At 38.0% G+C, this 13,605-nt stretch overlaps 1 protein-coding gene across 3 annotated transcripts; it reads right to left on the bottom strand.

The window, feature by feature from the left end:
- Positions 1 to 1,415: 1,415 nt before the first annotated feature.
- LOC114516974 (sodium- and chloride-dependent GABA transporter 1-like) lies at positions 1,416 to 13,523 on the bottom strand. 3 transcript variants are annotated; one of them, XM_028536600.1, is made up of 7 exons: positions 13,279 to 13,523; positions 8,314 to 8,696; positions 5,429 to 5,604; positions 4,541 to 5,079; positions 3,697 to 4,066; positions 3,026 to 3,227; positions 1,416 to 2,520 (listed from the first exon to the last, which is right to left on the bottom strand). In XM_028536600.1, exons 2-7 carry the CDS (start codon positions 8,687 to 8,689, stop codon positions 2,252 to 2,254), a joined length of 1,932 nt encoding a protein of 643 aa, XP_028392401.1. In that variant the 5' UTR covers positions 8,690 to 8,696; positions 13,279 to 13,523; the 3' UTR covers positions 1,416 to 2,251. The 3 variants fall into 3 exon arrangements, with proteins under 3 accessions (XP_028392401.1, XP_028392402.1, XP_028392400.1); XM_028536601.1 differs by having other exon boundaries at positions 13,306 to 13,523; XM_028536599.1 differs by lacking the exon at positions 13,279 to 13,523 and adding an exon at positions 9,216 to 9,366.
- Positions 13,524 to 13,605: the final 82 nt, after the last annotated feature.

Here is a 13,605-nt window from a genome sequence, read left to right as displayed (position 1 = left end):
TTTTTAGCATTTTTAAGCGGTTTTTGAAGAGTTCAAAAAGTCGTCAAAATTCACCAAAATGGTAAGGGGTAAGCCTTACTATTTTGGTCAATTTTGACCACTTTTTCAACTTTTTAAAGTGTCTAGAAATGCTCTAAAATGAAAGATATTAGTCTTAGGAAGCCATTTTTAGCATTTTAAGACAGTTTTTGAACAGTTCAAAAAGTCGTCAAAATTGACCAAAATGGTAAGGGGTAAGCCTTACCATTTCGGTCAATTTTGACCACTTTTTCAACTTTTCAAAAACTGCCTAAAAATGATCTAAAATGAAAGAATTTAGTCTTAGGAAGCCGTTTTTAGCATTTTAAGACAGTTTTTGAAAAGTTCAAAAAGTCGTCAAAATTGACCAAAATGGAAAGGGGTAAGCCTTACCACTTTGATCAATTTTGACGACTTTTTCAACTTTTCAAAAAGTGTCTCAAAATGCTCTAAAATGAAAGATTTTAGTCTTAGGAAGCCATTTTTAGCATTTAAAGAGAGTTTTTGAAAAGTTCAAAAAAAGTCGTCAAAATTGACCAAAATGGTAAGGGGTAAGCCTTACCACTTTGATCAATTTTGACGACTTTTTCAACTTTTCAAAAAGTGTCTCAAAATGCTCTAAAATAAAAGATTTTAGTCTTAGGCAGCCATTTTTAGCATTTTAAGACAGTTTTTGAAAAGTTCAAAAAGTCGTCAAAATTGACCAAAATGGTAAGGCTTACCCCTTACCATTTTGGTCAATTTTGACGACTTTTTCAATGTTCCAAAAACCAACCAAATATGCTCTAAAATGTAAGATATTAGTCTTACGAAGCAATTTTTAGTATCCTAAGACAGTTTTTGAACAATTGAAAAAGTCGTCAAAATTGACCAAAATGGTAAGGGGTAAGCCTTACCATTTTGCTCAATTTTGACGATTTTTCAGTGTTCCAAAAACCAACCAAATATGCTCTAAAATGAAAGATATTAGTCTTACGAAGGAATTTTTAGTATCGTAAGACAGTTTTTGAACAATTGAAAAAGTTTTTGAACAATTGAAAAAGGCTTACCTCTTACCATTTTGCTCAATTTTGACGATTTTTCAATGTTACAAAAAGCAACAAAATATGCTCTAAAATGAAAGATATTCGTCTTAGTAAGCCATTTTTAGCATTTTAAGACAGTTTTTGAACAGTTGAAAAAGTCGTCAAAATAGACCAAAATGGTAAGGGGTAAGCCTTACCATTTTGGTCAGTTTTGACGATTTTTCAATGTTCCAAAAACCAACCAAATATGCTTTAAAATGAAAGATATTGGTCTTAGGAAGCAATTTTTAACAATTTAAATAAGTTCACTTTAATGATTTTCTAGTCTAAAACGCACACAACCTTATATATAAAGCATGCCTGTTCTTTAGAACACTATCTTTCCATAAGTTATATGCGGCGATTGTTTTGTATTTCTAATGAAGTGAAATCAAAGTAAACTACAAGAGTTAGCAATGCATTTTAAAATAGGTTAAGTACAAGAATTAAGATTGTATTTCAATGTGTATAACACGTATAATCCCGAGGCAACAAGCATGCACCTCGTACTCTCGTAGATTACATCTGAACACTCACTTGAACTACTGGCTTCTGCTGGGCATGAAGCGATATTCGAAGACTTGCGTTGCAATGTCTTCAGAACAAATCGAGAAGCTTTGTTTTAATATATTTTAATACAATTTAAAGATAGTTGAATTCAGAATCATTTTAGTCGTTTTAAAATTTACATTAATTGTTCTAGATGATGATATATTGACCATATACAAGCCTTCTATAAATATATTCAAGTAAAGAACAGATTGAATGGTCGAAATAAAATTACCAAATATTACTATTAGCTATATTCCAGTTGATTCAAAAGGGTTTTATGACCTTAAAAACCGTTCTTAATATCTATCATATTACTTCATCGAATTTTATTCCGAGTCAAATAGCCATTTGAGGCAGCGTTCGAAAATGGTCTTGGTGGAAAATACGTCATTTGCTTAGGTAATATACATATATAAGAATCGGCAAAGTAAAATTTAATTGATTTAACTCAACTGAACAGTCCAGTGTTGAACATCCGATGAATATACTTAGGTCATGCGTCTCAAAAATTGAACCTTAAAATATTTAAAACGCTACAATTACATGACTATGATATTAGAACATATTCATATTTCATTTTTAAACATGATTATTCTATCTACCACCAAGACCTAACTTTATACAATGACCATTTCCCCACCATTCGCGGGGTAGCCTTCTCGCATTTCAATTTGTTTTGCGATTTCTTGATTCGGGGTGAACGCCATGCGCAGCCTCTCCGAAAATGAGGAGCCTGGTGCCTCGCGCACCATGTATATCGCCATCCCTGGTATCCAGAGCATTGAAGCCAGGGCTAGCAGCCAACCAAAGAATTCTGCCTCTGGCGGGTATTGGTATGTCCCATAGGTAACTCCCTTCCATGAATACAAACTGAATATGAACACTCCTATATGAAAAATAACGAGATCAGTGGCATATAATAAACGCAGTTGGAAAAAAAATGTTTGCGTATAGATTTACTGATAGACCAGCGGTATTACGGTATCTCACTTCGAGTTTGGATGAAAGTAAATCGCGGAATAAAACATTGCAAAGCTGTGCGTACTAGACTCATAGACTAGTTTAACCATTCGTGTAACTCATAGTCCGCAAATGGTCGGAAAATTTATGAAACTACCATCAACTACCTCCCTCCACTTTCCCTTCCTCTTCTCTCCCACCTCTTTTCCTCTTCTCTCCCCTCCCCTCCACTTGTCCCCTCTTTCCCCCCTCCTCTTCTCTCCCTCCCTTCCCCTCTCCTATTTTCCGTCCTCTCCCCCTTCCCTCCTCTCCCCCACTCCTTCCCTCCTCTCCCCCACTCCTTCCCTCCTCTCCCCCACCCCTTCCTCCTCCCCCACCCCTTCCCTCCTCTCCCCCACCCCTTCCTTTGTCTCCCCTCTTCGCACACTTACCCAATATGACTGCAGGGGAGAAATATTTCCAAGCAAACGCCCACCAAGGCAAGATCCTCCTACCAACCATACGTTCAATATCGGCGACAAACCGGTCAGTTCCATAACCCCACGATATTGTAATCACTTCAAAGAATGCCAGAAACAACAGAGAGATCCCTCCTGATTGAATGTTGAATAGGTTCAAGACGTACGCTCCACCCTGAAAGTAACATCATTGGAACGTTTGTATCGTGGTGCGATGCAGACTCTCATGCATGGGAAATAACACTTCCTGAATTTGCTTTATAGGACAAAAGCAATAGTCTGAAAACGAGACGGGTAGTGTAGTGCATAGGAGCTATGGATTGTATATATCTAGTTGCTGTCAACTTACACACTTCAATAGACTTTATAATGACGTCAAACGCGGAAAGTATGATGTTACATGAAATTTGATTGGCTCCACAAAACTATCGAGCCAATCAAACTTCTTGTAACATCATACTTTCCGCGTTTGACGTCATTATGAAAAAGGTCTATTCGTATAGTTGTCTTCACTGCCAGAAAGGAAATTCGGGTATTTTCTATCGAGAAGTTGGGTGGCCGTAATAAAACACCAAGCTACCCCAGAATAGGAAAAGCTTCCTTGCTTTACTACAGCAAGGACACTCTCGGTGATACATACGCACCTCGGTAATATTAGTCAGACCGAAGAAGAAAGCAACAACGCAAAGTGCCAAAATAACCAACTCTTTTCTTTTGCGTAATTTTTTGCCATATTCGTCGACCAGTCCCGTGACGACTGCCTCCAACATGGCGAACTGCGTGTCCAGACCAAGCGTGAGTAACATGAAAAAGAATAAGATGGCCCAGAGGGGTGAGACTGGCATCTGCGCAATGGCTTCTGGGTAGACTACGAAGGCGAGCCCAGGTCCCGACTGCGCGACTTCGGAAACATCTTTTTGTAGAATATCTGCCATGTGTCCAAGAACGCTAAAAATCACGAATCCTGCGAAAATACTCGTGCTACAGTTGATGATTGTTACAATAACAGCGTCCCTACAGGTGACACCAAGAACAATATGTTAAAAGTCGTTAGGCGGTATTCTTTCCTAAACATCTCTTTAATTCCCACTACATTATTTTGCCTAATCCTCATCCTGACCTTTTTCAAAAAGAGATGAGTTTTAGAGCGGCAAAATTATGGAATAACTATATAAATAAGAAACAAAGATCTTTATATTCATTCTTGCCTAATTTGACTTGATCATTCCGGTACGTAAATCTTAGAGATTTATAATCTAATATAGTCCTTAACACTTTAACTAATAACTGTCTGTATTTAATGTCTGTATTTGTATGATTAAACTTTTTTGATTTTTTTTTACTGTTTACCACGTGCCTCTTGGAAATTCAGTGTTTGGGTAAAAAAGGATTAAGAAGCCAGTGGGAATAAATAAAGTCTATCTACCAAGATAAACATGATTCCAGTTTTTCTTGAGTCAGTGTCTAGTCCCAGTCCTACAAACTCACCTTACGCAATCATTGTTGTATTTGTTGAAACTCCCATACGTGACCAAAGAACCAAATCCAATGCCCAACGAATAAAAGATTTGCGTAGCCGCGGCCACCCATACGTCAGCATCGCCCAGCTTGCTAAAATCAGGTTTGATGTAATACAAGACACCTTTGGAAGCTCCAGAGAGCGTGATACCGCGGAAAAATAACACCACCAAGATCATGTAGGGGAAAGTCGCTGTGAAATACACGACTTTTCCTGAAGATTTGATGCCTTTCCATAGGCAGAAGTACACCAAAATCCACGCGAGGATTAGAGCAATCACGAGCTGCCACCGGAGCTCTCCGACCTCGTCAATACCATCCGTCAAACGTAGAACATGGTTATTCCAGAATTCGCTACTCGGCGATGCGAGCTCCTTCTTCGGTCGACTGCAGTTCAAAAGTACGCTCGTTCCGTTGATAAAGTAATCGATGGTATTGTTTACACAGTCTGATGAATTGTACGATGACACGTTTACGTTCGGTACGTCTGCGGATGGTTCTATGTGGAGCTAAAGTCGAAGAACGAGGCGTTGCGTCAAGTGCAATCGAAGCAATGGATAATAAGAGTCCGGTTACCGAAATTTAATGAAGCGTTAACAATTTTGAGCTTTTGAAATGAGTAAATAACATGATACTGGTAGTCGTGTAGTCATCCTAACAATAGCATGTACTTGTTTTGTTTCGAAAAGTTTAGTACCACAAAATCAGCTCACAATTCGTTAAATCTCGGGTTATACCGGGCTCATCATGTGAGCATCCCCAAAGAAGACAAGCCTCAATACCTCATCAGCAATGCTACGAATAAACTACGTCTTAACTTGGCATAGTATATAAGATCAACACAACACATCTACTAACACCATATTTCAGTCCTCCTTTTTCAGCGCAATTGTCAGTGTTCCACCAATTACCACAATATCGCCAGGGGACCTCAGAGCGGAACGACATGGCAAGGTAGTAGAGACACCAGGCAATAATGACGTTGTAATAAATGGTGCACAAGAACGAAACGACCATCATGGAATAGCCGATGCCTTGAAAAAAGAATAGTGCAAAAAATAGTTCAGGTTTAGTTGAAATCCTAATCTTGAAATCCTTGATCTGTCGTTTGCTTACGGACACGACTGCTGAGGCCGCAAATACAGCGTTGAGCCGCTGAACGAAATTTACCAGCCATTCTTCAAGCAAGTCGAGAAGTTACCATTAAATTAATCTAACATCTTAAGACATCTTAGCAGCAGTGGCAACATTTGAAAACAAATTGCAATTCAAACAGTACAAATAACACAACCAAATTTATGAGATTTCCGAATGCCCCCAACGTAAGACATAATGAAATACGATAAAAGATATCATACAAAAATAACTCAATTATATAGCGTTCATCTTTAATTACGGAATAAAATACGTTTAATTGGGTCGAAATACGTTAAGGTCTGTTTTTTAGGGTGACAATAATTCGTTCGACAATTTTCGGCGGTTTTTTTTATGACAATTCGTACTTTTGAGCGAGAATCGCAAATGATTGACGACATCTGCTAATTGCCGGGCAAAAACGCCATTAAAGAATATACAAATGCCTAAAGAGTGGAAACAAAGAATCGTTTTAATATGATGGCGTAAATAATTTATTGTGTATGGAACTCAGCATGACGCCATTTCAATTTTTGTTAGAAATAGTGTTTTGAAATTGAAAAGAAAAACAGTGAGCGTATATCAATATTTTTACGCCATTTGAACGAGAGGACCATCTGAAAATATGCAGTCGGATGGAGTCATTAAACCCTATAAAGGTCATCCTATTAATTTCGAAAGTTTCGAGTCAACAAGGCCAATACTATTATACTAATGATACAATCTGTTAAATAAAGAACAACTGGAAATTCGATACAAAATGGCGGACTGCCTTTAATTAAACTAACAGAAGCATTTTTGTATTTGAAATTTTGAATGGTGACAGCCATTGCCACTGATCCAACAGGCTGATGATGACCGAATTATGTTGTTAATTTTGATTGGTCGATCAACGCCAAGCTTTCGTCGATCTGAGGCTAAAAACATTCGCATTATCATCAGTGGAATCTATTTGTAATGATCAATTGGTATTCACGTCTTAAAAGAATGCTTGAAACGCCATACTGGAAATAGCGGCAATAACATGCACCACAAGCTTGAGTTCCTTTTAAAAGTAATCGCGCACAGCCTTAATATGCATCCGAGACAAATTCCTGATATTGCTTCAGTATTATTTTCGTATTTCCTCTAGTCTGCAGGCCAGTCAAGGTCAAACGAACGTCGTTTTATCGGGCTTTTTCCAGGTCGTTTTTGTCCCAGGAATGAAATACTCAATACATTAAATTTGTTTCAACTCATTGTCGTGAATGGACGACTTGCGCTTTAGAATAATTTTTGACCAAAGTAACAAGGAAATACATTATCACTGCTAGAAAGGTCTTACTTAAAATAGTGCAATGCAAAGTTTGGCTGCGAAATTTTGTAAAATACGGAAAATATAGGCATGCGAAGTTGGCAAATTTTGTGCACTTTTGTATTACGTGGGGAAATGTGTACAAAATTAGCTTCACACTTCCGGCCGTAATACACAAGTATACAAAATTCGTCAACTTCGCATGGCTATATTTTCCGTAATTTACAACAATTCGCAGCCAAACTTTTACTAATTTTAGTAAGCTCTTACAGAGAATGTCCTTTTTATCACCTAGGTAAAAAATTAGGTAAAAAAAGTCGTCCATTGTCATTGACAAAGTGTTCGCGACTGTTTCGGGAGTGAAAACTATCAAGAAAAAACTCAAACGTAACCGTACAAACGGAGCGTGGTCAGTAAATTACCCTTATTACAGGGTCAGGGTGAAGCTTTTAAGTACCCGAGGTAACGTGTCTAAGCACAGGATGAAAGAAGAATTAACTGTTGTTTGTAAGCAGAATGACCTCAACGCCAACGGTGATGAACAAAAAACCGACCACCCCTTTACGATAGCAACTTTTATTCAAATCACCAATGCATGTGTTACTTATTTTAGCATACCAAAGATTGCTTATCAGATTGTGGAACCTGTGACTCCATATTACACATGCCTTATCCTATTAACTCACAAACATAGTCGTATAGAGGTCGCGATATTTCAATACACCACAAGCTTCACAAATACTTGAAAACACTCGAAAGGTTATCAAGGTCAACCAAACAAGCTCGCAATCTTAGCCGTCGCACGAATGTATTGTAACTTTAGACAAACTGTTGTTGTATTGCATAGAAATTCGCTTGAAATTGTTCATTAGAGATATTATAGCCATTACACCACAAAGGAATCCATATGTAAACACGTTACGACGGGTGTCCGACATAATCATCTGTAACACAAAGTGTTCCGCGCGCACTCCTGATAAGCAAGCCTCAAATATTTGCTTTCTGTAAACTGAGAAGTCGTGTTACGACACGATAAACAACCGCTCAGAAAATAACACGAGAATTTAGGGAACGAATTAAACACGTCAAAATGCTGTGAGACTTTTCAGACTCTACTGTGTTGTATCCTTAGTTTGGTAGAGAACACAAACAACAACAGAATACTCAAGAGTCATGTCTCGAGTGTGCTAATATACTAGTGTTTCATTCGACTGGTTAGGATAGGTTTGAAACGTTTAATTGATGCATGTATGCTACTATACACATGTTAAAACTTCATAAGAGACTGCATGCGAGAGAATATTTGTGTTCATACCTTTTGCGATAGGGCAGATCGCTGCCCAAGAGCTCACTGGCCCTAAACTGACATGCTGTCCTAAGGCAAGCTCCATGAAAAACAGAGGCATACCACAGATGATCAACATTAGGATGTATGGAATGAGAAATGCACCACCACCATGCTTGAAAGCCAGGTAAGGAAAGCGCCAGACGTTTCCCAAACCGACAGCATAGCCAATGGCCGATAGGAAGAATTCGACTTTTTTGGACCATTTTTCCCGCTCAAAATCGTCCCCCTCTTCTACAGCACCGTCCTCAAGGCCTGGTTTCTCAGACAGCTCGCTATTTTTGCTTGGAATCAGATTGCTTCCGTCCTCTTTTTCCTTGCTCGATAAAGATTCGTTCAATTCCATTATCAATCTAGAAGAAAATACAAATGAACAGAATCAGTCACGCTATAAGATCAGGATGCACGGTCAAGCCAGCCAGCCAGACAGGCAGCAAAACACTCGTGCATTCAAGTGCTGTATCCCGTATGAACAGTACTTTTTTTTAGTACACATTTACATGTTTATTCAGTGTTCAGAGTTGATCTCTTGCCTTCGAGAAAAACAATCATGATGTTTGCTATAAACACAATATATAGGATGAAGAAATGTTAAGGTGGATTTTTAGGTAAAATCAAATTTTAGCTTTCAATGATTATCAATCTGGTTTGTTCATTCCCACGAGCCCTCGAGTAGAGCGACGCACACGAAATCTTAACATGAAATTTAATCGCAGAGGAAAGCCTTCTTAATGATACAGTCGCTTCTGCAAAAGGGCAAGACCAACGAAATGGAACATGATACACTAAAAATGTCGCTTATAGATACATGAGAAAATATGCAACACTGTAAACACGAAGTGTTGACCCAAGTGTAAATCCACGTTGCTTACTCGTCGTACTAGATCAACTTGAGAATTGTTAATGATCGCTCTCATCCGGTTAGTATAAGGTCAGAATGGTTCAGCAGCGTGTTATCAGCGTCGCTTCGTTTCCCATTCAACACTTTGTGCGTACACACAATTTTCAATCACTGTGTATCTATATTTATTCCTGTACATTGAATCTTATTAATATAATAGCATCTCTCCCTCCAATCAGATGCGGAGGAGGTGTTAATATTTGATGAGCAGTCAATGCATGACTGAGGCAAGCCATGTGGCCCATAAACAAAAAAAATTTAGACAACCACACCGTTCACGAAAGCCTCCTTCGGTAGCTCAAATTTTAGCCGTTTGTTTCAAAGAGTAGCCCAGAAAAATGAAAAGCAGAGAGAGGGGGATGTAGAACGGCTATAATAGGCAGCATTTCAAAGGAAATGAAATTGCATCCAGCCAGATTGCCTAATTACCATAATGATATTTTGGGTATTGTGGCCGAGGCCACGAGGGGGAAATGGGACGAAAGTGCTTGTCAGAAAGAAAAACGTCTATCAATTATTAACCCAGGATCCAATTAATACCAGCTTGCTTTAAATAATATATAAACTCGAAAAAAACCTGAAAATCTAGATACTTTAATAATTTATTCGTCGCGGCAAGCAACTGCATTGTCACGAAAAATTAGTACGAGATAACTGATAGATTATGATTGTAATTTTGAACCGTTTTCCCTTATCTCATTTGTTTATCGTGAAAAACGCACAACGGGCTAAAAGCTTTTGCGACTGTTGTTCAGTTAGGAAAGGTGGTCAAATTGGATGTGAAATTTCATTACCAAAACGGCAGTTAACTGCACTTTCTTGTGGTAAGCCGAGTTTTCTGCTTTATGGTGTAATTAGAAATGAACACAGACGACGTTTTAAGGGGCGAAAAAAAGTCACTCGATGCGGATAAAAATGAATTCATTTTGTAGACAGCAATATGCGTTTGTTTTGGTGATTTCAAGAGTAATTGCCGGCAAACGCGGTCAAAGTTTGCGATAATTTTCTCAAAACACATCAAAGTGGGCAAATTAAAGTGAAAAAATAAATAGGTCAGCGTAGATTAGGGTAAGTAGGCAGACTGGCTAGCCACAAATGAGATAGAGGAGTTTGATACTTTTAAACACGCAGGTGCAGTTAGTCCTCTCCCGTTGTGATAAATCTTTGGATTCTGAGCTAAGATAACTGGACTTATAACTGAAACTTGCATTCGTCCCTGATAAAGTCATGAAGTCATTGTTGGGGAGTAGCTGTGACCGGGGGGGGGGAAGGAACGTCGGACATATATGTCCCGGGGGGGGAATATCCTTGTTACTCAGTCCCAAGTAATTGTTTGGGTCTGACACACCAAACGCGTCATACTGTTAAGGATGTGCGCAAGTGGCGGGACAAATTTACCCCAATTTATCCCTAATTTTGAGTAAATCTACTAATTTCTCATAATCACATACGTCAGGATCATAATAGGTAAAGGAAATCTCTTCAGCCGCTAATGCGACAAGACAGCCTGTCCGTTTTCTAGGATAAAGCCTGGCATTTTCAAAAAAACACGAGCGGAATTGAAATGTAGAATTTAGAGATGCTACTTCAAATATCAGACTGTGTGTGCTTCTTATGATATTCGCATCTTAAACTGAGACAGATGAAAAACACTCGAAATGTCAAATGGTCACGTAAACAGACCATAACATGGGTTTTAATATCGCTGACATAATAAAATGCTTCAGAGTAGAGATTTAGCCAAAACCAAGAGAATTGTGGTCAATTTAAGAGTTTGTAACTATAGTAGTACTCAAGTTTTTTTTAGAAATGTTTTTGCTGCGCTGAAAAATCAAGAACACTTCATTCGTAAATATGCACAAGGTTTCTGAAACTCGCTTTGTTTCAAAGACACAATATATTTGATAGATAGTTAAAGAAAATGGGCAGAACTGGCCTTCCTAAGTGGTAGGTCACAAGGCGGAAAAGATTAGTTTAGGACGTGTGGTAAATAGAGAAATGACATAATTTATGCGACAACCAAAACAACTTTATTTGTATTGTTAATATTTTAGACCATGACAGACAGCAATTTACTTCATCAGTTATTTTACAAACTTGTTCTGTGAACAATTTACATCCTTGGAACCTATTTACAACATGTTTAGTATTTTCTAACGTATAAATAATCCTGTTGGTCTAATCACATGTTTTCATTGTTATTCACAGCAAGTATTGTCCAGACTTTTACACAGCAACTTTGGTATATATTTTCTAATATATTCCTATAAATCTAATCACACATGATTATTCATAACACATTTTGTGCTAAATTTACATCATCCAACCCTATTTACACCATTGGTCAAATCATTATTGGTCAAATAACACACTTTGATAGTTATTTACAAATGTCTTGTATAGAATTTACATGAATCATATGGTTACTTGCAACACAATTTTTGCTTGTAGGACCTTTTAAATCTTTTCACAACATGTTTAAATGTTGCTACTTATTTATCATCTCTTACAACTGTCTAAATTTGAAATACTTCTAGGCTGCTGAAAGTTTTCGATTATTCAAAAAGGAGGTGAATAACAGCAATTATGCTTCCTCCATCTCTCATGCTACTAACCTCTTGAAAAAATCCTCTTTGTTATAAAACTTAGATATATTCTTCAGGGTGGCAGACACACCCATCATCGCATCTCTTTCCTACACAAAGACATCTTTTCCACATTTTCTATGCGCAACATATAGGTTCTTGGGTTTCGCCCAAAGGTCTACACTTCACCCTAATTTTGGTAGTGCTTGGACCAAACAGTGCCAGGCATGCCATTTTTACAAATACTTGAATAGTCAGGCTAACTATTCAGGTATATTCCAAATGCTTATTCAGCTGGCGTGGCTGGTACTTTATCTGTCCTGCCACAGTGGTGAAGCACACTATATACAGTATTGAGTGGTAGTGTAAACCAGGACTACATGTCTCTGTGATGGCAAGTTAGAGGACAGTGTCTTAAAATGACTTCACGGGCATGCGGTTGTCACAATTATAGTTACAAAGTAACAACACAGATCAGTTACGCCTGTACTTGAAACTTTGTAATTTTGCTAAAAACTACTTCACTACTGAAAGCAAGCCAATGCTAATACATGTCCCAAGATCAGGCCTGCAGTGCACAGATTCTGCCCAACACCTCTAAAAATATCTGACTACACACACTAAGCTGTTCGTCCATGACACAGGTTGCATTTTAGCAAATTTAGCCCCCCAACTAGACGGGCCAGGAGTCCCTATAAAATGAAAATTAAACCAAGCCTTCTTAAAAACTGCATTGAAGTATAACTGCATATGCACATGTATTAAAGACAGTTAAGACACCCAGCTGTGTCGTGATTCATTTTGAGAATAATACTTATTTACTTAAAAACTTAACCTAACATTTGCCTAAGGTTTAGCAATTGACCGCAGTGTTTCATGATTAACTTTTCAAATTTTCATAATTTAGCTTCGAATTCCTACCAGTGTTACACGAGATATATTTGAAGGCACGCCTTCATATATTTGATCAATGGTTAGCCAAAATAAAGCTTCCGGGGTCAAGAAAGAAATATCCTGAAAGCAAAATCAGAGAGAGCCAAATTCAATTGACGATTCTCCCGACAGTTCCATCATGAAACGATTACTAAAACCTGGGTCAAATTGAGCACCAGTTTCTGTCCCGTTTTATTTTTTGTAAAGCGTGCTTAAAAGTAAAAACCTCTTGCTCAAAAGAATGTATTAAAATATCTTGTAAACATCCGTTTTGTATCAACATTTCATGTGCACGCATGTTGGATCATTTTCACGGAACTGCTAACATGAAAAACGGTAAAGAAATTCGCTGTAAAGAACCTAAGACTTGAAACTATTAACAGCACAGCTGGCGGTCAAACTGAACGGTTATTCAGGGTGACCATTTCTCATACACGAGGGACAGCATACAACACAGGGTCGGCTGCTGTTACGTTCTCTAAGAGTTACCAAACAATGTAAACATAATGATTATACCTTTGAAAACGATGGAATTCAGCTCACCTTCTTTGTTGCCGTTATCCTTGCCGTGAAATTTCAAAATATTCAGTGTTTAGTTCAGTCGTTCTACTCAATGCACACTAAGGACATGATGTGCATGTGGTCTTTTGTTTGCATATCGCAATTATGATTGACATAACCCGCATGCAGTCGCAGCCTGCGATTCGCTGTGAAGTGTGAACTTGGATCACAGCAGGAAAGAAAGGCCCCCGTTGTGTTTGCTATCTCTGTTGACAACGTTCTTACAAAGTTTCTTTAGAGTTTCTTTAGAGAAATATTCATTTAAGAATGTATAACGTACTG

Source organism: Dendronephthya gigantea, unplaced genomic scaffold, assembly GCF_004324835.1.
Source record: "Dendronephthya gigantea isolate DGI-Jeju-01 unplaced genomic scaffold, DenGig_1.0 000007F, whole genome shotgun sequence".
Classification (NCBI taxonomy): Eukaryota; Metazoa; Cnidaria; class Anthozoa; order Malacalcyonacea; family Nephtheidae; genus Dendronephthya; species Dendronephthya gigantea.
Note: the sequence above shows the minus strand (reverse complement) of the source record. Positions and strands in the feature narration are given on the sequence as shown.